This window comes from Symphalangus syndactylus, chromosome 5 (assembly GCF_028878055.3).
Source record: "Symphalangus syndactylus isolate Jambi chromosome 5, NHGRI_mSymSyn1-v2.1_pri, whole genome shotgun sequence".
Lineage (NCBI taxonomy): Eukaryota > Metazoa > Chordata > Mammalia > Primates > Hylobatidae > Symphalangus > Symphalangus syndactylus.
In genome coordinates, this window is record NC_072427.2 from 100,046,768 (window position 1) to 100,074,539 (window position 27,772).

Consider the following 27,772-nt stretch of genomic DNA (forward strand, 5'->3'; position numbering starts at 1 on the left):
ATGAAGCCTAGCAAAGAAGAAATAACCCTTGAAGAACAGAAAACTTAAATGTATAGCTTTAAATATCTAGTTATTTTTGTTTCACAAATAGAATATAATATTTTACTTAACCTTGTACTGAGTTGAAGTCAGCAAGGTTAGTGTTAGGTGAAATGCTGCCAGTTGAAAACACTGCTGCATACATGTTCGTGTACATGTGGCATAAAATAGTATTTCACTTGATACCACACATCTATGAGTAGAATAGTAACTTTTCTCTGAAAATTTGTAGCAGTTACAGATTTTTCTGGTAATAGTTTAATTGAAGTAAAGTTGAAAATCACTATTGGAATAAAGTTGTTCTAAAGTAACTTTTGACATTTTCTGTAAAACTAGTAATGACATGGGTTCCTGACTTAGAAACTTGAAGTAGGTAGAGTACAACATTTAGGCTTTCCTAAATTATATTAACATAATAAACTGACATTTGTTTAAAGTTATATGGAAAATATAAAAATTCAGTATCATCACCTGGCCAATTCTTATGGGGGAAAAAAACTGAATTTCTAAATAGCCAAGTTTCTTCAAGATTGGAGTATAATTTGAGAACTAAATTTCTGAAATCATCTATACCACTACTCATTTGACATCAACTCTGGGACTTCACTAGAACCATAGTAAGTATCCCCTAAAACACTGATGTTCTTATTGGCTACCTTCTCCACTTCTATTCTCTCCACTCGTATTGAGCAAGTACTCATTTTCTGTTACTCCTACATTCATATTCCAAATGAGAGGCTTTGCTTAGTTTTAGCACTCACTATCCCACATAAGGTACCCTACAAAGATTTCACCTTTGGCCACTTCATAGATCATTGGCTAATGTTGAGTCAGTTGTCTATCGTGGTTCAATTGGTTATAACCGGAGAGGTAAAACCATATGGGACAGAATATGATGTTCTAGGATAAGAGGCTGGCTGGGCTGCTTTTCTCAGCATGACAATATCTGAACATCAGCTTCCCAGAGTACAGCTGTATTATTCATAATTATAGTCAGATTTTTCATTTTATAAAGTTAGGAAAGCCTTGGTTACTTGAAACCATGATTAATAACAGCTAAAACTTAAATTATGAGGAAATACTGTGGCTGTGAATTTCAAAATTATATATTTCCCAGAGTTTTGATCTAAATGGTAAGCTTTCACAAAAGCATGTGAGTGCTGGAACTCAGGGATCCATTAACATTTACAGATCCTTTATTAATTTTATAACATTCAAAAAAAGCAAGAAGAAAAACTACCACTTATATAACAAAGATATTTTAATTTAACTATGTATTACTAGGCCTACAAAAAGAACTCAATAAATATTTATATTAATAGTAAACAAATGAATGGCTAAATGAACAATTATGGCTTTCCACATATATTATTTAATCATCACAACCATCATTCATTTATTGTTAAATATCCATTGAGTACCCATTATGTGCCAGACACTTTGCAATAGACATTATTATCGCTGACTTGTTGTTGTGATGCTATTATTATAAGGGTTTTTATCCCAATTTGCAAAGGAAACTAGGAATTAGAGAAATCTCAAAGCATGCAAATGGAAAAGCTGGAATTTTATTTCTCAAACATTGAATCAATTCCCAGAATTTAGAACTAACTCTCCAGTGTGGTAATAGACCAGTGCCTCTTTCAGCTCCAAGGTATTATACGTGCTCATGTTTGTCTTTGTAAGATAGTATCCTTCCCTCACGTACTTAGCCATCTTACTTGGTTCATTACTATTCATCATTTCAGGAAAGTCTTCTCTGCTTCTCAAATTAAGTCCCATGTTGTACACTTTCATTGCATTCTAAAACTCTTCTTCAAAGCACTTATCATAAATGCCGTAACTAACTCATTTTTGCTTTTTATTTATTTTTCTCAAATTATCCTAGTATAATATAGGCCCTATGAAGGCAAAATCTATATGTGTCTTACTCCTAACACAGTGCCTGGAAAATTCTAGGCGCCCAATAAGTAGATGTGAGTTGGGCAAATGAATGTGTTAGAAAGAACAGAAACTGAGAGGTCAAATGGATGAGTTCAAATGTGATCTTGAGCAAACTGCTCAGTCCATCTGGGTCTCATTTCCTTTGCCTGTATATTCGGGGAAAAAACGAAGTCTACCTGATTATGAGAAAAATATGGAGTTGAATTCTTGATACATAGTTGATAGTCAGTGAACATTTTATTTTCTATTATAGGAAGTGTAAGTTTATCTTGTTTTTACTACTGAGATACAAGACAACAGGACCATTTATTTTAACAAAGCTGTGAAAATCATAAGCATGAAGCCTAGCAAAGAATAAATAACGCTTGAAGAACAGAAAACCTAAATGTATAGCTTTAAATATCTAGTTATTCTTGTTTCACAGATAGAATATAATGTTTTACTTAACCTTGTACTGAGCTTTTAAAATGATACAAATAGTCAAAACACAAAAGTCAGAGAATAAGATTTAATAAAGAAGCCATCCTCCAGTCCCCACCCAAGTGTAGCTCTTCTAATTAAAACCAAAAGCAAAATTGTTTACTCACTCTTAATTTTCTAGAAACCATCAATTGCTTCAGGCAATTGTGTGTGTGTGGCACCCATGATTGGCGTTGGGTGGGGAGGGGGAGGAGGGGTGCCTTAGGAAATACATACATGATATGATAGCAGTGCTTCTCAAACCTCATTTTATTTTATTTTATTTTATTTTTTGAGACACAGTTTCACTCTTGTTCCCCAGGCTGGAGTGCAGTGGCGCAATCTAGCCTCACCGCAACCTCCACCTCCCGGGTTCAAGTGATTCTCCTGCCTCAGCCTCCCGAGTAGCTGGGATTACAGGCATGTGGCACCACACCCAGCTAATTCTGTATTTTTAGTAGAGTTGGGGTTTATTCATGTTGGTCAGGCTGGTCTTGAACTCCCGAACTCAGGTGGTCCACTTGCCTTGGCCTCCCAAAGTGCTGGGATTACAGGCATGAGCCACCGCACCTGGCCTTCAAACTTACATATGAAAGTCATCTGGGTATCTTGATAAAATGTAGATTCTGGTACAGTAGGTCTTGATTTGGCCTAAGATTTTGCATTTCTAACAAGTTCCTAGGTGGTGTCATTGCTGTTGCTTCACAGGCCACACTTAGAATATTGAGTTATTAATAAATGAGCCATCTGAGGAAAATTTGGGGAAAAATAAGATTCCACCACCTTTCATCAGAGTGTGGATGGAAACTAGCTAGAATAACAAATGAAGAAATGAAACTAGCTAGATGAGAAAGAGTTAGGTCCCAAAATTTATTTTGACTCTTACGCTTTGAGAAGTGATTTTGAGAATCTGATATCCAAAATTATTACAAAAGAAGTCAAAAGTATATTTAGCTTTTTAAATTATTTACCTTGTACTTGAGGTTGAATGTAAGAGTAATTCAAATTTAAAAGTATTCTAAATTCCATGCAGTTTGTTTCAGCACAAACTTGTTTGTGGATACTATGTGCAGAGTATTATGCTGAGCATTTGGGGGGTTTGACTGTATAAATTATACATGGTCCTTGACCTCTTATACTTCACCAAGAGAGAAGCTCTCATAAATAACTCAGTCTCGAGGAAGACTGTGATAAATACTAAATCAGAGAGATAAACAAAGTAGCATATTATTATGGGAAAGAGAGATTCATGTGACCTTGGGTTGGCTGGGATGAAGTTTCTCAGCAGAGGCAGAATTTGAATTGATCTTTGCAGGACAGGTAGATATGCAAAAAAGCCCTTCTGGCTTAGAAGTGAGAGAACACAGGGTTTATTCAACAACAGTAGGTGAAGAGTAGCCTTCCCATGAAGATTGTGTGGCAGAGGAACCATACTCATGGGCAAGGCTGGAATAAAGGAGGAGCTACGTTGCATTTGCTTTCATTACCACATTGAAATAGCCAAACATCTTCCTGTAGTGAAATATATTTGTTCATTGATGTGATTGAAAGATAAACTGTGCCAACACTGTGAAGAAGAGCTGAGAGACTAGGTTGATGATTGGCAGGATTAATAGAGAATCACATTGGCATAAAGAGGGGAAGATGCCAAAGTATAAAGGAAGGAAGATAAGAAAGTTTGTATAATATGACAGGAGTTACTTTTAGACTCTTTTTGAAGAAGTGACCTCATTTTGAAAACGGGAAAAAGGCCCGGCGCGGTGGTTCACGCCTGTGATCCCAGCACTTTGGGAGGCCGAGGTGGGCGGATCACGAGGTCAGGAGATCGAGACCATCCTGGCTAACACGGTGAAACCCCATCTCTACTAAAAATACAAAAAATTAGCCGGGCGTGGTGGTGGGCGCCTGTAGTCCCAGCTACACAGGAGGCTGAGGAAGGAGAATGGCGTGAACCCGGGAGGCAGAGCTTGCAGTGAGCAGAGATTGCGCCACTGCACTCCAGCCTGGGCGACAGAGCCAGACAATGTCTCAAAAAAAAAAAAAAAAAAAAAAAGAAAAAAGAAAAGAAAATAGAACAAAAACCAGGAATTAAATATAAGAAGTGAGTTTTCAAATAGTAGCCCTGTCAACTCATTCTAGATCTCCGTTTGCCCTGCGTGCAGCATTGCAGCTATCATTTCCCAGAAAGGAGGGATGAGACTTGCAACCAAGCAAATTAGAATCTTCAGAGGCTGAGGTGTAATTCAAGTGGGTTTTTCTTGTTTACTCCAGACCCATTTATGTTACAGCCTAGATAGATAGTTAAGCTCAAAATTAATTTCAGGCAAAACTTGCTTGAACAACACTGAGGTTCATTCTCTTGCTGTATGCAAGAGCAAAACAGCCACATGACACTTTTAGTGGGATAGTGTTTTGTTCCTTTGAAAGAGGATCAAAGGCTTTTAACATGTTCTAGCCATGGAGAACAATTATTCCTGGGTTATTAATGTCATTTAGGGGTTTTTCTCTGATCAAAATAAAAATAAAAAGAATTTTTTTGGGGGGCGGAGGAGATGTTGTTTTGTTTTAATTTTGAGAACATTTAAAGAATGTTATCATATAAAACAGATGATTTTAAGGACAAAACAGAAGCAAACAGGACAATTTTGGTGGACCAGAAGACAGAGCAGTCTCTCCTGAGCCTCTATGATCCTTCAGTTCCCCCATCCTGGCTACTTTCAAAATTATTTTACTATTTTATACTTAAAGCATCAGACGTTTTTTCTTCAGTGACCTTTACTGTGGCCTACATCAAAGAGTTTCTGTTAGAAACTACACTATCCTTCTAGGGTAATTCTGGGGAATCAATTAGGTAGACTATGAAGAGCTCCTTACATGTAGTAAATTCTGCATAAATTTTAGCTTACTTCTCTTGCTTTCAGAACATTAAGAGGTGAGTTTGGAGCTTAACACTCTGTAAGTGCTGGTTAATCTCCCTAGAAAGGTTTAGGCTAATATAAAGAATTATATGTGGCTGTGCTCATCAGATGTCTTGTGTAGATAACACCCTCATGCTTTGATCACCTAATTTTATCTTAATACAGACTAATTTGTTAGATTTTTGTAGGAAAATCCGTATCTGGAAACAAAAATTAGCTTTCAGCTAGCTTACTAGTGAAGTACAAAAGATTATTAAGCTGGAACAATTCACTCATTTTACAGATGAAAAAAATAATAAAACAAAAAATGTATAATTATACATAAGAAGAAATACAGTACTAAGCTTAGAAGGCATTTGTGTTAGTACATATATATATTAAATACAGGAATAACTAATTTTTTCAAACTTACTGAATTAAAAATGTATTCTTTACTGTGCAGCCATTAAAAAAAAACAAGATCATGGCTTCTGCAGGAAAGTGAATGGAGCTGGAGGTCATTATCCTTAGCAAGTGAACACAGGAACAGGAAACCAAATACCACATGTTCTCACTTATGAGTGGGAGCCAAATGATAAGAACTTACGAACACAAACAAGGAAACTGGGGTCCACTTGAGAGGGAGGGTGGGAGGAAGGAGAGGAGCAGAAAAGAGAACTCTTGGGTACTGGGCTTAATACCTGGGTGATGAAATAATCTGTACAACAAACCCCATGACACACATTTACCTACGTAACAAACTTTCACATGTACCCCCAAACCTAAACTAACAATAAATAAATAAATAAAATAGGTATTCTTTGGTTTTAAAAGTGTAATTCCATAATTTTGTAGTTATTCTCATGGAATGTGCCTAATATAATACAGTTAAAAAATATATGGGCAACGAAAAATGAAATTTTTTTTAGAATCCTGTAGTTACAAAGTATTTTCAAGGGTGATTCAGATATTATCTCTTTAGGTGATTGGCAATGACATTTAATGAGCCGTGTTTTAATAACAAAGTTGAATGTTACAATTATTTTCAAACAGTAATTTGGCTTCTAGAAAACATAAAAGAAGGAAGCTCATCAACTCAGTGGTATGGTTTGCTGAATACTTTACCTTTTCTTTCTTTTTGTTTTTTTTTTTTTTAAGATGGAGTCTTGCTCTGTCGCCCATGCTGGAGTGCAGTGGCATGACCTCGGCTCACTGCAACCTCTGCCTCCCGAGTTCAAGCGATTCTCCTGCCTCAGCCTCATGAGTAGCTGAGATTACAGGTGTGCGCCATCATGACCAGCTAATTTTTGTATTTTGAGTAGAGGTGGTGTTAGGTAACATGGGGTACCTTAAAACGGTACCGTACCTTAAGATGGGGCCGGTTCTGGGTTTTTCTCCCCTCCTTGACCGGGCACTGTCTGAACCCGCCAAAGGAGGGCCAATCAGAAAGAAGCATCTCCCGCCTTCCCTTGGGCCTGCCCCTAGCCCAATCCACGTAGGCCCAAGGGATATAGAACCCAGCACACCAGCAGCCCTCTCTGTCTTCTCTTCCTTCTCCTTGCGTGGTGCCGCTCGATACCTCCACTGCTCCATACCTCCAATAAAGATCTCTTGACCGCGACCGGTGTAGTTTGGTCTCCGCCCGGCCCCTTTCATTGGTGCCGTGACTCGGATCGGGACTCCCCACCCCCCTCGGTGGGACCCCGATCCCTTTCGGGCTCAGTGCAGACCCCGGCCGGCCTTCACCCATTCTTTTGTTCGCCAAGCTGTTCGCCCAACACCGGCCTCGTCTCGGTAAGTCTTCCCCTCCAGGGTCTACCTCTCTAGGCAGGCAAGAGACCCCACCAAGAGCCTCGCCTCAAGCCCCTAAGGCCACAGTAGACCCCAAATAGCAAAACTGGCCCACATATCCCCTAGACAACCAAAGCAAATGGCCCACTTATGGGTCTCTCGATCCTAACATTCTCCAGGATCTTTACAATTATTGCGAGCGAACAGGAAAATGGGTAGAGATCCCATATATCCATGGCTTCTTTCTCCTACAGGATAGACCTAACCTTTGTCTCCCTTGCAAACTGCAGCAGCTCCTTGACGCTCTTAAACCGCCAACCTCTCCCTCTGCCCCTGACTTCGACCCAGCCAACGAACCCCCCATACCACCACCCTCTGCCACACCCTCCGGCCGCCACCCAACCGGAAGTCACCCAGCCTCCCGCTGCCCTCCCCCCTCACGCCTTCAACCGCCTATCCCGTCAGCCCCGGCCTTCAGCCCCCACACCACTCACTCAAAGTCACACACCCCCCTCCTTGCCCCCCTTAGAGAGGTGGCAGGAGCTGAAGGTATTGTCCGAGTCCACGTCCCCTTTTCTATGGCTGACTTATTACAAATAGAAAAACGCCTAGGCTCCTACACTTCCAATTCTGCTTACCTCATCCAAGCTTATAGCCTTACCTTCCGTGCTCTCTAACACCCTCCTCCCCGAGGAGCATAGGCGAGTCTAGGAACAAGCTAGAACTTATGCAGATGAGGTTCATCAAACAACCCCAGCCCTACCGCTAGGAGCGCACGCAGTACCTGAGCATGAGCCCAATTGGGATTATAACACCCAAAATGGAGTATCAGCCCGAGACCATTTCGCTACTTGCATCATAGCCGGTCTACGGAGGGCAGCTCAAAAGGCAGTTGACTTTGAAAAACTTCATGAAGTCATACAGGACAAAAATGAAAACCCGTCCGCTTTTCTAGACCGCCTTACACAGGCACTCCAACAATACACCAACATAGATCCCCAAACCCCAGACGGTAGGCAGAGTTTTCCTGATATCAAAGGTAAACTAAAAAAACTGGACAAAGGCCCCCTCACCCCTCAAACCGAGATCTTAGCGACGGCATTTAAGGTGTATTACAATCGAGATGAGAAGGCAAAGAGGCAAAAGTACCAGTTACTGGCAAAAGCCCTTCATGCCTCCCCTTGATCACACGGCCATAAGTTGTCGTCTGCCCATCCATCCCAACGTCAGCTCCCAGGGCCCTGTTTCAAATGCGGAAAGGAAGGGCACTGGGTCCGAGAGTGCCTAAATCCCAGGCCCCCCAACCGGCCATGTCCTAAATGCCACCAATCTGGCCATTGGGGCGTAGACTGCCCCGGCTCCCAAAGGGGGGCTGGGCCAGCTACCATCCCAACTCCCGATCTTCTAGGATTGGCCATTCAAGACTGACGGGGCCTTGGGACTTCCTTCCTGACACAAATCATCACCACACAGGAGCCCAGGGTCTCTTTAACAGTGGATGGACATTCCATCACCTTTACCTCCATCAACTTCAACCCAATCACCCTCCCACAATCCACCTCACTCATTGCCTTGGTGGTGAGTTCCATAGATTCACTCCCAGCCAGCGCCCTTAAAAACCCACACCACTTTCCCAGCCAACCCCAATACCCTCTCCCTGTCTCCAGCCTGAAAGGATTTATTAGCAAAGCCCCTATCTCCCGAGGTACCCCATCTGAGCCTGTAGAGGCCACAGTCAAGCAGCCCTTCCTGTCACTCCAACAGGCACTACTCAAAGCCCCAGCCCTACATCTTCCAGACTTAAAACAACCTTTCATTCTATATGTACATGAGCACAATGGCTTGGCTCTCGGAGTCCTAGGTCAGATGCACGGACCCACCTTTGCGGCAGTTGCATACCTATCCAAACAATTCTGAGAGCGAACTCGGCCTGCAGCGAACTGAGTTTTCTCCTTTCCCTCCTCACTCATCCGGCCTGGGTTTCCTCCCTTCTCTCGCTCAAAAAATCCCGGCACCAGGTAACCCACGGCCCTCGGCCTTACAGAGGCCCATCAGTTCTTTCGTTTCGGTGACGACCGGCTCGAAGGTTCTGACTCGCAACACCGCCATCGGCTAATAGGGGACGCCCTGTTCAGCCAGCCGCCGTATACATATACCCCTTCCTCTCTCACCATGGGAGGCTCTGCATCCCTGCCGGCCGACTAGACCCCACCGTGCGAGGGTAGGCCCCCTGCCTTCGGGCCCTGGCTGCAGCCTACCTACTACTTCGAGAGTCAAAGAAATTAATGTTTAAGGCAGCTGTTGTCATTACCTCCCCCCATCAACTCAAGGAACTCCTGACCTACAAAAGTCTACAAACCCTTCCCCCTTGCCGCGTACTGTCTCTCCTAGTTTCCTTCCTGCACGATTCCGCTGTAACTTTCCAAACATGTGCACCCCTCAATCCCGCCACCCTCCTGCCTGTCTCTCAACATCCTCCCTCACACAACTGTATTGAGATTCTAGAGTCCCTGCTACCTTGTCCAACCCACATTATCGAAGGCCCCTTAAACCACCCTGACCACACGTGGTTCACAGACGGTAGCTCCTTCACCTTCAATGGACAATGCCTCGCAGGATACGCGATAGTATCCCTAACCCAAACTATTGAGGCTAAGTCCTTACCACCCAATACCACCAATCAACAAGCTGAATTAATTGCAGCCACTCAGGCATTCCAACTGGCAGCAGATACCTCACTCACGCTTATCACATCCTTCTCTCAAGTTAATTCATCCCCAGTCACACGAGGCAATAACAAAGCGAATCAAGAAGCCAGACGCGCGGCTCTAACAACTCTACCCCCCACTGTCACGCTAACCACAGATACGACACAACAGTCTGACCCCCCAAAACACGCCCTCTTCTCGTATCTCCATTCCACTTTCCACACAAGCCCTCAAGCGCTGAAAGCTTTTATCAACGCCTTCTTTACTCTAGACTCCTCTGACCTCCAGTTCCTTAAACACGAACCCACAAACCCCTCTAAAGCCAGGCACCCCACAACCCTCTCAAAGTTCGCCTACTATTCCTAAGGCGTAAGCTGCCGCTCCGAGCCCGCTCTTCTGGCTCTCCGCCTCTTACATCTTCTTCTATGGACCCTCCTCCACCAACAGGCCCCCTTCACAACCCTACTACCTGTTCACCCTCAAAGAAACCTACAACGCTAACCAGAGGTCACACACCAATGTCATCAGTTACACCCGATGCTCCATCGACGCATCCTCAGTAAACCTTCCCCTCCCTAAACTCACCATAATAAATAGTGGTTAGGACCCTTATTTCCACATGTTCCACTTTGCCATTTGCTTTCCACACCAACAATCCCGCAGCGCCTGTAAAACTGAATGGCCTCAAAACTATGGGTGTCCCTGGACCAGCTGTGTTATGAATTAAATCACCAAGAAAAACAGACAGACAGACCCTATTCATATATTATGTCACCAAAACAAAGCCTCATCTCAAACAATTCACATTACCGACCCAGCCAACGCAATCTGGGGCCAGGCAGCCACAGGGGGAAATATACCCAAGCAACGCCTGGTCTTATCCAGCACAAACTATAACCATCACTTGTACCCTAAAAACTGACTCCCAATAGGTTCTAGCCGAAATTAACACACATATTTCTCAAGGAGAGACTGAACTACAATCCCAGCTACACCCACAGGCCGACGCAACCTCCATACAGGCTTCCTGGCTTCTGTTCCTCAATCAAGGATTACTACTATTAAACACCTCTCAGGTCCCTACTTCTGATTGTTTCTTATGCGCAAACATCAACAAACCCCCTCTTGCTGCGGTTCCACTATCTAGCTCCATAAACACAAGCAACTCCTCCCCCCGACCACTGGCTTTGTAATCTCCCATGTCCCCCTCGTTGCCAACCTCAGCATCCCTATTCCTACCTGTTACAACACCAGCTACCACCCCCCCATTGCCCCATAATGTAACATGCAAACAAACTGTCACCCCCCCAACTTTCCAGCTCCAGACGGCCATTAATTCTTCTATCCCTGGCCCCTGCATACCCACCACACTAGTCCCTCAACTCACATTGCTCTCCTTCTCTGAAGGCCTTCAAGCCTATCAGTTTAATCACCCTAAACCCAACTTTCCTGAGGACGGTAGGAAAAAAAAAAACAATCTTCCTACCTATCATGCTTGGAATCTCTCTAACAACCTCTCTCATAGGTATACAGCGTATCCCAATTTTCAGACGGCCATTGAGGAAACGGCTCAGTCTCTAGCCACCCTCCAATGACAAATCACATCTCTAGCTGGTGTCACCCTTCAAAACTGCCGCGCCATCGACCTACTCACAGCCGAAAAAGGTGGTACTTGCATCTTCTTACAGGAGAACTGTTGTTATTACATTAATGAGTCCCAAGTAATTGAAACTAGCATTAAAACCTACATCAGATAAAACGTAAACTAATGAATGCTAGCACTACTCCCTCCCTTTGGGAAACCCTCAAAACCCCCCTCTTAGCTTGGCTCCTTCCCTTTTTAGGCCCCCTAATGGATATCCTCGCTTTCTGCACACTACTCCCCTGCCTCATTAAGTTTATGAAAAACCAAATCTCTTCCATATCCAACCAAACATTTAACCAGCTTCTCCTCAGAAACTACCAACTTTTAGCCACCAGCGAGGATGGGACAGATTCCACAGACGGGCTCACAACCTGCTAACCCAAGCCAGTCATGACAACCGCCAACTGATTCCACAAATTTCTCAACGATCTCTGCGCCGACAGCTGGCTCATCACCAACCCATCCCTGCCCCTCAACTGGCTCACTGCACTGGAGGATCTATACCTACAAGGAACATTACCCCATGCACAACCCTGACAGTTCTCCCTGTGCCCCCTCCCCACAGCTCCCCCACTCAGCAGGAAGCAGCCAGAAGAACCACGACGCCCATTTTCCCCCATTTAAGAAAACAAAAAGGGAGGAATGATAGGTAACATGGGGTACCTTAAAATGGCGCCATACCTTAAGATGGGGCCAGTTCCAGGTTCTTCTCCCCTCCTTGAGCGGGCACTGTCTGAATCCACCACAGGAGGGCCAATCAGAAAGAAGCATCTCCCGCCTTCCCTTGGGCCCGCCCCTAGCCCAATCCACGTAGGCCCAAGGGATATAAAACCCAGCACACCAGCAGCCCTCTTTCTCTTCTCTTCCTTCTCCTTGCGTGGTGCTGCTCGATACTTCCACCACTCGATACCTCCAATAAAGATCTCTTGACCGCGACCAGTGTAGTTTGGTCTCCGCCTGGCCCCTTTCAGATGGGATTTCACTATGTTGGCCAGGCTGGTGTCGAACTCCTGACCTTAAGTGATCCACCCACCTCGGCCTCCCAAAGTGCTGGGATTACAGGCGTGAACAACCGCGCCCAGCTGTTAGTCATAATTTTGTTCTTAGGCTTAAGGCATCATTTTGTATTAATGTAAGCAGTGGTTGGGGGGACAAGAGACAATTTTTTTTTTTTGGTGATAAGATCTTCCTTTGTCACCCAGGCTGGAGTGCAGTGGTGTGATCTCGGCTCACTGCAACCTCCACCTCCGGAGTTCAAGAGATTCTCCTCCCTCAGCCCCTGAGTAGCTGGGATTACTGGCGTCCCCTACCAAGCCTGGCTAATTTTTGTATTTTTAGTAGCGATGGGGTTTCACCATGTTGGCCATGCTGGTCTTGAACTCCTGACCTTATGATTCGCCTGCCTCAGCCTCCCAAAGTGCTGGGATTACAGGCATGAGCCACCAGCCTGGCCCACTTTTTCTTTTCATGAGGGATGGGATCAATATACTTAAGTGATGATTCTAAATATCATTCATTTTGCCTATTTTATAATTCAAGATATTACTTTGCTTCCCAGGTATTAGAAAAGTTGGAATAAATTACAGAATAATGACAGACATGTTGGAAGTTACAATCTACAATATTTTTGCTCAAATGATATTTTCACCCAAAACACACTTTAGCATTCACATATTTGTTTTCTTTCACAGTTTGACTGGAAACCAAATTTCACATGGAATCTTCCAGTTTTAATCTGTGGTTAACAAAACAACAACAAAATACCACATGAAGTGACTGCACTTACTTTATAAGAAAACTGCTTCATAGAAAATTGTTTAATATGTTCAAGAAGGGGAGAACCTTAATAACTATGACTTAGATTAATTAAACTTTGTATTTTTTTTCCTTTTTGGTCTGATTTTTCTTGTGGCATAATTAATTTTTTCACTGGACACAACATGGTGCTTAACATAGTTTGGCTATGTCTCCACTCAAATCTTATCTTGAATTGTAGTTCCCGTAATTCCCACTAGTGGTGGGAGGTCCCTGGAGGAAGGTAATTGAATCATGGGGGGCAGTTACCTCCATGCTGTTCTTGTTGGAGTGAGCAAGTTCTCACAAGATCTGATGGTTTTATAAGGGGCTTCTTCCTCCCCCACCCTTCACTCTGCACTTCTCCTTACTGACATCATGTGAAGAAGTATGTGTTTGCTTCCCCTTCCACCATGATTGTAAGTTTCCTGAGGCCTCCCCAGCCATGCTGAACTGTGAGTCAATTAAACCTTTTTCCTTTATAAATTACCCAGTCTCAGGTATGTTTTTATTAGCAGTGTGAGAATGGACTAACACAGTGCCCTCCAAGGAGTCTCTAGTCAGCTGGGTATTGTTAGATGGAGCCATCTGCTCAAACAAGCTCCATTTTAAAGTTCAAAATGTATTGGATTTCTTGTAACACAAAGGATAAATGCTAAGCAGGATGGATATCCCATTCTCCATAATGTGATTATTCCACATTGCATCTCAGGTACCCCATAAGTATATATACCTATTATGAACCCACAAAAATTAAAAATAAAAAAGTTGAAAATATTGTAGCTGTCATCATTTATTTCTTTTCTTACTTGATATTGATTTTAAAGTTTATATAAATGCTGAGATTTTTCCTTTGGTAGTTAATAGACTAGCGTTTCTTCCTTAATCATGTGGCTGCAGCCAAATGGAAAATAAGAATGTACACCTCAGTACCAGATGGGATGGTTTTGATTATAAGCAATAAGAAAACCAAAAAGGAAATTTACTAAATCCCAAAGCAAAAAAATTTAAGTTATAATGGCCCTGAGGTTAGTTATTTCAGTGGCTTCATACAGCATCAAGGATCAAATTTCTTGCTGCATCTTAAGCTTTTTGAAATTGCTTCTCTCAAGGAACAATAGAGCCCCAGCTGTTATGTACAGCAAATCACAGACACTGGGCCTAGGAAAAGACCTAAGTAAAAATAAATACAAACATGCCATTCTCTTCATGGTGACTTCATCACAGCCTAGTTTATCTATGTAGAGGGTGGCTGCCACAGTTCAAGGTACAGATAATGGAAAAATCCAAAAGAAGAAGTCTACCTCAGCCAATGTCTTTCTATGAGTAACGCCATCTTTCCCAGAAAATTCATAGCATATATCCTTTATATCTCACTGGCCAGAGTTGAATCTTACACCATTTACTGACTGGCCTATGAATGGGATATTCACAATTACCTTAGACCAGAAGTTCAGTGTGGGGTCTGAAGATACCTGGGTGTCCTCAAAACCATTCAGGGTCTTGGCAAAATGAAAACTATTATTCTAATAATCCCATGGTGTTATTTGCTCTTTTTGCTTTGTTGAGATTTCCAGCGATAGTGGAAAGGCAATGGTGAGTAAAATGCTTCACACCAATAAAACGGCACCAAATTGCATAAGCAGTCACTGTGTTATTCACTACCACATATTTTTTTAATTAAATTAGGCAAATAATTTAAAAGGTTGCTTTACTAGAAAAGACCTGATAAATCACTAAAAATTATTAATTTATTAAACTTTGTCCCTTGATTCTTTTTATTATTTTATGTGAAAAAATAGAAAATATATATAAAACACTTCTGTTGCAGACCCAGGAATGGTGATTCTGTTTAGGAAAGCCCTTCTGCAATTCTTTGAGTTAGAAGCTGAATCATCTACTATTTTCCTAGATCATTATTTTTCCTTGAATGAAAAACTGATGGACAAATTATGTGATTCAGACTTAAGTATTTGGCACAAATTTTCTCAAAATTGAACGAATTGAGCCCATGACTTTGAGGAAAACAACTGACATTATTTTTGACAATGATAAAATATGAGCTTTCAAGCAAAAATTTGAATCTGGGAAAGTTTTTCTTCTGCCACCATGAGCTGGACAGCTTCCCAATACTAACAGACTTTTCTGATGAGATTGATGATGACATTAATGAATGTGATTTCTTTTCACATTGTAAATGAAATATGTCAACATTTGGAAGATCTATGTAACTCATTGAGCCAGTATTTTCCAAATGATGAATGCCTATTGTTATAAAATTATGAACAGGTAAAATATCCAATATAGTGCAAGAGATTTTAATGTAACCAAGACTGAAATGTTCATCAATATGTTTTTGACTTTCACAACACTATTGTTAGAAAATGGTCACTTGTTAAATTTTGGTGTTCTGTCAGATAAGAATACTATAATTTTTTTTTTTTTTTTTTTTTTTTTGAGATTGAGTCTCGCTCTGTTGCCCAGGCGGGAGTGCAGTGGTGCGACTTGGCTCACTGCAACCTCCACCTCCCGGGTTCACGCCATTTCCCTGTCTCAGCCTCCCAAATAGCTGGGAGTATAGGTGCCCACAACCACGCCTGGCAAATTTTTGTATTTTTGGTAGAGATGGGGTTTCACTATGTTGGGCAGGCTGGTCTTGAACTCCTGACCTCATAATCCGCCCACCTTGGCCTCTCAAAGTGCTGAGATTACAGGCGTAAGCCACTGCGCCCGGCCAAGAATACTATAATTACATTAAAAAGCTATTGAACTATTTCTCCCTTTCCAATAACATAACTGTATAGGCCACAGTTTAGGGGTTTCTTTCCATATTCTTCAACCCAAGCTACACAATACAGTAGATTGAATGCAAGGTAGATACAAGAATCTAGCTATCCTCTATTAAGGCTGCCACTAAAGAGATTTGCAAAAATAGAAAAAATGCCACTTTTTTAGTGGGCAAAGCACATGAACAGACACTTTTCAAAAGAAGACATGCATGTGACCAACAAACGTGAAAAAAACAGCTCAACATCACTGATCATTAGAGAAATGCAAATCAAAACCACAGTGAGATACCCTCTCACACCAGTCACAATGGCTATTATTAAAAAGTCAAAAAATAACAGATGCTAGTGAGGTTGTAAAGAAAAAGGAAAGCTTCTACACTGTTGGTGGGAGTGTAAATTAGTTCAACCATTGTGGAAGTCACCGTGGTGATTCATCAAAGACCTATTGACAGAAATACCATTCAACTCAGCAATCCCATTGCTGGGTATATACCCAAGGGAATATAAATCATTCTGTTATAAAGACGCATTCACATGTCTGTTCATCGCAACACTATTTACAATAGTAAAGATGTGGAATTAAATGCTTATCAACAATAGACTGGCTAAAGAAAATGTGGTACATGTACAACATGGGATACTATGTAGCCATAAATAACAATGAGGTCACACCCTTTGCAGAGACATGGAAGGAGCTACCGGCCATTATCCTCAGCAAACTAACACAGAAACCAAAAAACCAAATACCACATGTTCTCACTTATAAGTGGGAGCTTAATGATGAGAACACATGGACACATAGAGGAACAATACCCACTGGATTCTATTGAAGGGTGGAAGGTAGATGGAGGGAGAGGATCTGGAAAAATAACTAATGGGTACTAGGCTTAATACCTGGGTTATGAAATAATCTGTATAACACACCCCCATGACACAAGTTTGCCTAAGTAACAAACCTGAGCAAGTACTACTGAACTTAAAATGAAAATTAAAAGGAAGAGAAAGCAATGCCACTTTTTAAACTAATTGTATTTGTTTTAGAAAATATGTCAGTTTTTATAAAATGTTATTTATGTTAATATAATAATGACTTTATTTTTGTTATTAAATATTTAATGAATATTTTCAACATTTCTGTTTTCGTTTCAAATATGTTAAATATTAGATATAATCTAAAAGCTGTTTGGGGAGTCCTCAGTTTTTGTGAGTGGCAAGGAGTCTTAGGACAAAGAGTTTGAGAATCTATGATTTAGTCCAATCAGGACTCACTTGTCTGTTCTGGAGACAAAGCAGCCTCTCCTGAGGCCCATGACCACCTGGAGGAGGAAGGACCTGAAGACCAGGCACTGTTAGAAAGGTGGAAGATGGCAGAGAGGATGCTGGGAAGGCAATCTGCAGTGTTTTCTGAAATTTGCTAGAGTATCACAGCATTCCTTCTGTGATGTCTTGAATTGTTAATGAAATCAGTGGTTTTCAAACTGTGCTTTTTGGAGGTTTTTCAAATGAAGGATGTTGGCAGGTGGAAATCAGACAGAGTTTCACCCCCTACTGCTCCAATCAGAACCACTGTAAATATATCTCTTTTACTTATTAGGCTTTCTCTGAAGATTTTATTTGAGAAATAGTTCTAAGGGAGAAAAATGTTTGAACATCACTGATTTAACATTTCTATTGTGAAAAATCTAAACTTTGGATATCTAAATTCACAAACTAGGTTAAACTTCTTAAAACTTAGATTACAGTATTATTCATTATTCACCATCATATGTAAAATATCAGAGCATGGTGCTTTATACTTAATAACAATGCTGGTTAATTTTAAATAACTTTTAAAGTTACAATTTTCCCCTGTTTTTGCAGGTCATCCCCCATACATTGATGAACTCTATAGTGGAAATCTTTGTGTCTTGGACATGGGGAAGGATGTTGTCTGGTCAGTACATATTAGAGGGTCATGATTTTTAAAATGAAGTGGTTGTAAGTCATAATAGTTTAGGGAAGTATTTCTGGGATTTCTAATAACAATATTGATTTTGAGAAAACATTTATTATTAAAAGATATTTCCAAAGGCAGTAGGTAATTGATCTCCACAAGTCCATTGAAGTGGACAACTATCTGTATTTCTATTCTCCAGTAAGACTCTTGAGACTTTACAAGGCCACTAGGAAGAGGTCAATGTAAAATTCACTTAAATTCTTTTCGGACTATTCTTGGGGGAGATGACTGTTACACTAGTCTACAGGGCAGGCATGCATTAAGGCAAAAACGCCTGTGCTAAACAAATTAGATAGAAACATTGCATTAGCCCTGACAACAACGACCAATAGTACAACAGGGTTGAATAATTCACTTCTGTGCTAAATTATTTTCTTGGCAACTTGGTAGGACTCAGAGCTTTTCCAAAGCATGATTCTGAGTTTGCCCCCATCCTTTGCCATCTCCCCACTTTTTTTTTTAAACCACAGCAGATAGCCGGATAACAGGATATTGAACTCTTTTGCCACCAAATGCTCATGTCCATTATTATTATTTTCTAAGTACTCATTTCCGAAAGGAAAGTGACTTTCAGCTTGGTAAATCATGATATAGATGCTAGGGAGAGAATATCAGTTATTTTTTTAAAAATCATAAATATCCCTTGGGGTAGGGACAATCGTTATGTACTCCACAGCACCTAGGATCTTCACATAGTTTACACTCACCCTAATATTCAAATACTACTTACTGCGAGCCAGGCACTATTCTCAGCACTTTACAAGATATTAACTCATTCGATTCTTACAACAGCCAAGTTCAGCCTACTGCTTCATTTGCATCTTATGAATACAGAAGCTGAGGCTAGGTCACTTTTCCAGGTCACACAGTTAGGAAAGGGCAGAGCAGGGACTCAAAGCCAAGCATTTTGGCTCCAAAGTCCACTAAATAATACTACTTTGAGTTACGTTCAGAATGGAAGCCGTCTGGGATAGTAAAAGGAAAATATGATTTTGCTTTTGGTTGGTTGTTGTTCTACGCAGCTCTCACTTAATGAATAAAGCTTCTTTTTGTCCTCTCACCTCAAATCAAAGAACCATGAGAGCTATTCACTAGATGAACATCTGGCCCATGGATTCCATTTCTGTGTCCCAAGACAACCTTGATTTTTACTTAGATTTGCAAAACATTATTAATCAACATGCATGGTAATGTTAAAAGAGCACTGGGTACCAAGACTCTTTTAGCTGATTTATATGGAGGATTGCTGTCAGAGTATAGGCTTCAAAATGCTTTCAGATTCACATGTTGATATGAGAATGGTCTAGTTTTAAATGTCCTGCTTTATGACTGTGACCACTCTCTGCTACACTGATCTTTTCCATGCCTCAATAATGCAGAGATATGTGACTTTTGTAGTGGGGGGATGAAGATATCCAGCCACCACATGATCCCCATGAAACATCTCTAATATTATCAGCACCACCACAGATAAGTTGAGATAGCTCTGAAGATATTTATCTTTAATCATTTTATGTCCAGATTTATGCCAGCATGTGAACAATTTCTAAAGATTATACCATGAAGTGCCAAAAATGGCACACAAGGACAATTTCCAAAGTTTCAAAAAATCAAGATTTTCTACAATTAAGGCTTACCCATAGCTTGCAGCTTGCAAGGATCTCAGGTCACAAGTATGAGACTGATGGTAGAGAGGCCTGTGTTTTTATCCTAATTCTCCCACTCTTTGGCATAATGACCTTATGCTATTGACTTAATATTCCTTCCCTTTAGTTTCTTAACTATGAAAAGATAACACTGCTTACCTCTCAGGGGCGATATGGGCATTTAATGAGAGCATGAACTTAGAGTATCTAAAATATATTGCATTTTATTCACGTTATTCAATTTCTAAAAAGAAAAAAGAAAACTACCCTTCTGACAGTATAATCTTTTCTCCATCGAGACCATGCGCTATGATGGTAAATTTCAAAGGCATGGAGGATACCAGATGTGAATTTATATTAATACTAATCCTCCTCTATTCCCATCCCGCATTTTCAAGGGTTAATTAACATCATTATAATTATAGACAGGTTAGCTATTATCTCATTTGCCAGCTGTGAAATGGAGAAAATATCACTTTATTTAGTCCTCAGACCTAGTTTGCTATCAGAGTCTTCCAGGAAATGTTTTCTTTTAAAAAATAGAGCTTTATCAAGATCTGCTAATTGGAGCATGTGGCATAGGGTCCAGGCATCTGTATTTTTATGTGTCCCCAGATGATTATGACATAGCCACACCTTCCACGGTCCTCTTGTTCCCAGACCAAACTGAGGGTTGGGCTGCTTATTCTCACGGCCCAATAATGAGATGCAGATGAACTGTGGAAGAAGAGAGTCCTTATTTCGGTAACCGGGTACAGAGAGGCGGCCCGGAAAATATCGCCAGACCAACTCAAAATAACAATGTTTTCCAGAGCTTATATACCTTCTAAGCTATATATCTATGAGTAAATGTGCATTCATCTGAAGACATAAGTGTGGACAAACTGGGACCAAATCAAGCCCCCGCCTTCTTCAGAGTCGCTGGTGGTTGTGCTCTCCCCCACGAATTCGCCCTCGCTCACCCTCGACTCGCTGTCCCCGAAGCAGTTGGTGGTGTAATTGCTCTGCTCGTCCTCACTGGTGTCCACCACGGTGGAGTGGAACAGGGACTCGCACTCGGCCGAGTACTGGGAGTCACTAGCCACGTAGGCGTAGGGGCTGGCGTAAGGCAGAGGCACGGGGCCGGGGTACAGCCCCACATTCTCCCGGCGACCCCGCCGGGCCCTCCTCAGGACCTCTTCGTAGGAAATCCCGGCCGAAGACTTCCACCGCGGGTAGTCAGTTCGCTTGTGCTTAGGTTTGGCCACCACCGCCTCCCGTCCGTGGCCATGCGCCCTGCTCCCTGACCTGTGGCCCCCGCCCGCGGGCCTGCCGGGAAGACTAGCCTCGGGCCTGCCCCCGCTTTTCCTCCCCTTAGAGGAGGCTTTCTTGAGTTTCTTATTTGTATCCAAGTCATCCAGGAAGCGACACTTCTTGCTCCCGGCCCGCGTTTTCTCCCTGACGGTGGGCAAGCCGTTCTCCAGCCCCTGGAGGGCTGGGCCGCGGTGCTTCAGGCTGGAGCTCTTCGCGAAGCCCACGTTCCTGTGGCCCCGGTGGAACCAGTTTGTCCAGACTCTGCCCATTCAAACGGTAATGGCCCCAGACCTTCACAACTACCCCGCCAAAACCTTTGTCAAAATTAAGGCCTCACATAACCTCAAAAAGAAGATCCTCCGCTTTCGGTCTGGCTCTTTGAAACTGATGACGACGGTTAGAGTGACATCTTTGGTGTAGAAAGCGTCTTTTTTTTTCTTCTCCCTAGTTGCCAAAATAAAAAAGGTGGTGCTTTCATTTTTGTATAATACTTTAATGGAATGCTTTTTTAAAAAATATAAAACCGAGGTAAATTATTGTTTCATCTTCACGTATGGACGCTAGTGCCTTTAATGGAAGGTAAAGAACGTTTTGCTAGTTAGAAGTAAATATTGAGGTTTTAATGGTGGTGACAGTGAGTTTTGTGGTACCAGCTGTTTTTTATTTTAAACTTTCTGAGCATCCGGCAAGGTACAGGTTTTGATGTTCAAGTTTTATTGGGATAAGATCTTTTGATCCCAAGGTCAAGTGGATGGAATTTTTGGATTTATATTTGCTCCTTGAGTCTTCAGGGCAGTGCCTCCATGAGGGTTTTCCTGTCGAGGGGCACCACATACAATAGTGTGAAGTAGGTATGAGGGGCAGTCATTGTATTCTATAGTTTTTTATATAGTCTACATTTCTCAGATGTATCCCCATTCGGTTTTATTCTCAGAACTGTTCTTTTTACTAGACTCATGACTTGGAGGCCAGACCTTAAATCCAGAGATGGCATCCTGGATAGGGACCTTAAAAGGATTCACAAAAACTTTTGCCACACTTGGTGCCTAGGCCCTGTGCCTAATAACCCCTTCTGGGGCCGTTTATCCAACATTTTGATGCCTTCTTTTCCCTCCCTGATTTGTAGCCAGTCCAACCTTTCATTCCTTGGAGGATTTAGTTTTGGGATAAAATTTTGGTCCTTGGGCACAGAGACATTCGCTATTAATGAAGTAACCCTTGGGCATGACTCCAATCCCAGAATTGCTCACTGAGCGCTATGCCACCGAAGCATTGACCTGAACATATTAGTGCAATCCAGTCCAGATTGGACCGCTGATCCTATGTGGAAGGGCTGTTTTTTTAAGAAAAAAATTTTGGTAAACAGTATTGTGTAAAATTGCTTTATGCATGTTTTGTGCATGAGTAGTACTTGTGTTGATATTCCTGTTAATGTTAAATTACTATATAATATAAACAGTATGTGTTCTTATATATCATTGTGTAAATTTAATATAACACATATGCAGTAATAAATGGTTTGTTTTACTGCTAAAAAAAAAAAAGACATAAATGATTCACTTCTTTCCATCTATAACAGGTCTGAGTCCTGAAGACCTTCCTCTGGAGCCTCAATAAATGTACTTAATCTAATGGGTCCAGGTGCTAGGGTGATTACCCTTATCTTGTCTCCTGTTAAATCATGGAGGTTTGGGGAGTTCCTCCAGACCCCCAGTAAACTTGTTTGTGGAGGCCTAGGGAGTGTCTTCAGACTCTCAATAAAATTTGTTTAACCCTAAATGGGTCCTGTTAAGAATTCCTTTGTTACCTTGTCATGCTTCAAGACCCATGAAAGACGTAAGCAAAACTCTTGGTGGACTTTTGTTACATTCCACCCTTTGTATAAGCACTCTGGCTCTTTCAGCTTTTAGTATTTAACTTAACCACTCAGTCAGTGCTGAATCAGTTGTCATGGAGCACCACGTTAGTGAGACCTGGCCTGCCACACTCGGACTTTCTTTGGAAATTCTTTACCTTAGATTTTTGCTACAAAGAGTTGTCCATAGACTCATAGCATCAGCAGCACCTGGGAGCTTAATAGAAATGCATAATCTCGCCGGGCATGGTGGCTCACGCCTGTAATCCCAGCATTTTCGGGGGCCAAGGCGGGCAGATCACGAGGTCAGGAGTTTGAGACTAGTGTGGCCAACATGGTAAAACCCCTTCTCTACTAAAAATACAAAAATTAGCCGGGCATGGTGGCATACGCCTGTAGTCCCAGCTACTAGGGAAGCTGAGGCAGGAGAATCGCTTGAACCTGGGAGGCGGAGGTTGCAGTGAGCCAAGATCACACCACTGCACTCCAGCCTGGGCAACAGAGCAAGACTCCATCTCAAAAAAAAAAAAAAAAGAGGTAATCTCAGGCCATCCCACCCTTGACCAACTCAATCAGAACCTGCGTTATAACAAGATCCTCTGGGATTTGTGTGCATGTTAACGTCTGAGAGTAGTACTTTCGATTTTGTTCTCTGACTTTTCCCTCCGCAACCCTCACCCTATGCAATTTATCTTGGTTCTAAAAAGCCAGTCACCTCAGAAAAGTTGCCAAATCCTGCCAAAGAATCTTGATTCTACAGGTTTTTATTTTAAATACCTATTTATTTATTTTTAGGCTTTACAGTATAGGGTCTTCTTTCTGTTACCAGAAAGGGGGTGCTGATCCAGACTCCAAGACAGGGTTCTTGCATCTCACACAAGGGAGAATTTGGGGCAAGTCCACAGAGTGAAGTGAAAGCAAGTTTATTAAGAAAGTAAAGAAATTTTTAAAATGGCTATTCCATAGGCAGAGCAGCCCCTAGGGCGGCTGGTTGGCTATTTTTATAGTTATTTCTTGATTATATACTAAACAAGGGGTGGATTATTCCTGAGTATTCCGGGAAAGGGGTGGCAATTCCAACAAATGAAGGTTCCTCCCCTTTTTAGACCATATAGGGTAACTTTCCGATGTTGCCATGACATTTGCAAACGGTCATGGCACTGGGAAGGGTGTTTTTTAGCATGCTAATGTATTCTAATTAGCATATAATGAGCAGTGAGGATGACTAGAGGTCACTTTCATTGCCGTCTTGGTTTTGGTGGGTTTTGGCCAGCTTCTTTGCTGCATCCTGTTTTATCATCAAGTTCTTTATGACCTGAATCTTGTGTCAGCCTCCTGTTTTGTTTTGTGACTTAGCATACTAACCTCCTGGGAATGCAGCCCAGTAGGTCTTAGCCTTATTTTACCCAGTTGCTATTCAAGATGGAGTCACTCTGGTTTCAATGCCTCTGACACTTCAAGTATAGGATCTTACCGTTATGGACTTGCCTGTATGGATTTTTCACTTCTCCACTGTTGAGCCTTTTAATACTTGCTATTCTGGAGGAGGAATTTATTGATATTCCTCTTGGGATTAATATTCCAGTGTGTCATAGCAAACATGGGTGAGAAAGATGCATTTTGATAGCTTAGTGAGTTGAATGTGGCAGCAAAAATATATATATTTCAAAACAAACAGTTCGTCACTTTAAGAAACTCTAAATAGCGTGTCAAAGAGGAAAGCACTGTACAAAAGTAGTTTAATATTAGATGCATATGTCTGTAATTTAATTTGCAGCACGTGGAGAATAAAATGCTATGGAAAGAGTATTTTCCTACACTTTATAATTATTGCTAGTACATTAGTATTGATTATATTTGAGTCCTTAGTGAGTGAAGGGATTTTCCTGCATCTATGGTCTAATTTCTGTACTTTCCCAAGACACTCTGGAGTTCTCATGTAAATGCATATAAGAGATCTAAACCAACTATAATAAACAACAAAGTTCTTTCAGCTCTGACATATACCTCTATCTTGATTCATCTGAAAGTTTACATACACTTCAATATCCAAGCCAGTGCAGGTATCCAATCTAAACATATTCATTCTTTCAAACTGTTTCTTTTCAGTGGTGAATTTTGTGTTATTGAAGAATAAGGTGGCTACTTAACCATGTAATAAGCAAATACATGGTATGCATTCTCAATAAAAAGTTATGGCTAGAGCACTGGAAACCAAATGCCTATGTGTGTTTTGTAAGAGGGGCTGCCTTTAGTACCTCTGGTAATCCCAGACCCAGCTAAGTACAGATCTAAATTGAAATCACTTCACATGTTTCATTTCACACACCACTTTCCTATAACCTCCTAAACTGTCCTTATTAAATTTGCCCTTGAAAAGAAAGGCTGCCTGTAAACACAAACAACTGAGAAATTAAATGGAGGGACAGGGTTCAGTTCATTATGCATGGCTAAATTGATTTTCTTCATCTGGAAATTGAGTATGCATATGTTTTCATTTAAAATGATGGGAGGCACTTTAGATCTCTAAGATTAGCAAGCACCTTAACACAGCTTCTTTTATTTGGAAAGTAAAAAGAAAAAAAAAGATCATCTTGTGTTTGACAAGTGTCAAGTTCTGAATTTAAATGAGAGGTAGTTGGATACGATGGTTGACTTCTTACAAAAGAACTGCTGTACTAGTCATTTTAGATTTTGATGAGTTATCTAAAGCTGATGACCTTTCACATTAAAATTAACCTTGTTCCCCAGTAGCTTTTTCCCATAGCCCTCAGCAACACCCTCCTACCCCCATTAATTTTGTTCTTATAGCACAACACTGACATCAAATGGTAAGTAAACTTAACCTCAAAGATTAATTTCCTCTCTCTTAAGTTATACTGGACCTTGCGGGCAATGTGATAATATTAAAACTCCACTTACTCTTGAGTGGCATTCATAAATTTTTTTGAAGGAAGGATATAAGGCATTAAAAAGAAACACAAAGTAATGGTGGAATAATATTGTTTTTACTAAATTCTAATTACTTCAGACAGACACATTCACATACACGTACATACCCATACACACAGACACAGATGTCTTTGGGGCTATTTTGCTCTTTTGTTAGTTTCAGAAATGGTGAATGTATTTTAAAAATGCCTCCAAAGATGTAGAGACTTGAAAAATATGGTCTAGGTCTAGATATTTGTCAGACATGGCATCTAGGTCTAGATATTTGTCAAACAAACCACATGTCACACTATGAAGTAAGCTGTATCCTGAATAGAATAAATGCCATATGTGTTTCAAACAGCTGGAGATAAAATATCTGCAGACTTCATAATTGGTTTTTGTGTTTTGGCTTGATAAAGAGAATTTGCCAACCTGCAATAGCAGGATGATCAGCTACCAAGGAGAACATTTTGATTCTCCCTACCCCTCCAGATGCTGCTAGGAAAACTCAAATGGGAAGCACAGATAACTGAAAAATAACAGATGTGGAACAGGTCTTTTGGATGCTCAGTAAAAAAAATATGTGGTAAAACAAATAGGTACTCTTTCTTCACTTTTTTCCTACATATTCAAAAAAGTATAAGTCAATGCTATTCACAAAGCAGTTAAATGTTTCTTATTTTTCCCTGTTTAGAAATTTATATAAAGACATAAGTAGTCTTTAATAGTTTTATTAAAACTACCAATTCCATTGCCCCAAAGTGATATTACGTTTTTAAAAAAAAAAACAAAATGTCCAAAGGCAATCTATCAAATGATAGTGATTTCTAACTCACTCGGCCATAGATAATTTTCACCTTTCACTCATTGTCTCTATTTAGGAAAATGATCTTCTTTATTAACATACTAGCTGGTTGCTCAAGAAGCACCAATGATAGTGATTAAAATAATTGTTTTAGAAAGCTACCATCCAAAGGTTATGGACCAAGATAAAGGCATAAAATGACAGGAAAAGATGCCCAAAATTACATCTAATAAGCAAAATTTTAATATTACATTTGCTTTGCAGGATAACCTTGCAAGATGATGATAATGGCTCTTTGCTCCTAGTAGTGAGAGTTATCAAATAGTCATAGATTCTAGTATTATCAGAATCCATTCAAAATTAAGGGATAGTGGCTTCCATCAAAATTCTTTGGGTATAATATAAAAGCTACGAAGGCAATTCTGTGCCAGAGTTTACTTGTACTCTGCAGTATTTGCTCAAAAAAATAGGCATTCTTCTTCCATAATCAATCCTGGTTATCTTCAAATTAGAATATTCCTGATTTGACATTTATAATGTTTGTTCTCTTACCAGGCAGGCCAGGAAAATTCTCATAAAGTCAGAAAAATACACAGAGTTTCCAAGATGACTGAAGAGTACATGTCTCATCCTTTCCATACTCACCTCCTTATTCCATTTCTTACCCCCTCACATCAGGCTACATTTATAGAAAAATAAAACTATTTTAATCATCTCTAGATGGATTAAGTTTTGCTCATCTACTTTCTAGTAGTAGCTGTATGCTATAATATTTTAAATAATAAAAACAATGTGTCCATTTTTTTCTGCCATCTTAATTCCAGCAAATCAAATCTTTTCTTAATATGTTCTGTACCTGTTATTCTGACAAAACTCAGGTATTTTTTTTATCATCTCTGTACAGTCATCTCAAGCATTTACCTATTTGAATTTATTTTTTCAGCTTTATTTTTTTCTAGTTTGATGATGATGATGATGATGATGATGATGATGATTTTTAATAGAGATAGGATCTCACTATGTTGCCCAGTCTGGTCTCGAGCTCCTGGTCTCAAGTGATCTTCATGCCTTGGCCTCTCAAAGTGCTGGATTAGGTATGAGCCACCACTCTCGGCCTAAGCTTTATTTTTTAAAAAGCTTTTACTTGCTTCATTTAGTTTGGAAATGATCGAATAGG

At 40.9% G+C, this 27,772-nt stretch overlaps 1 protein-coding gene across 21 annotated transcripts in view; it reads right to left on the bottom strand.

Annotated features, from left to right (window-relative positions):
* LOC134736837 (dapper homolog 1-like) overlaps positions 1–25,061 on the bottom strand; it is a 241,552-nt gene extending 216,491 nt beyond the window's left edge. For all 21 annotated transcript variants that reach the window (XM_063640632.1, XM_063640614.1, XM_063640630.1 and 18 more), the window contains exon 1: positions 20,671–25,061. In XM_063640632.1, the coding sequence (XP_063496702.1) occupies positions 20,671–21,270 (600 nt within the window). In that variant the 5' untranslated portion in view covers positions 21,271–25,061. The remainder of the gene's footprint in view (positions 1–20,670) is intronic.
* Positions 25,062–27,772: the final 2,711 nt, after the last annotated feature.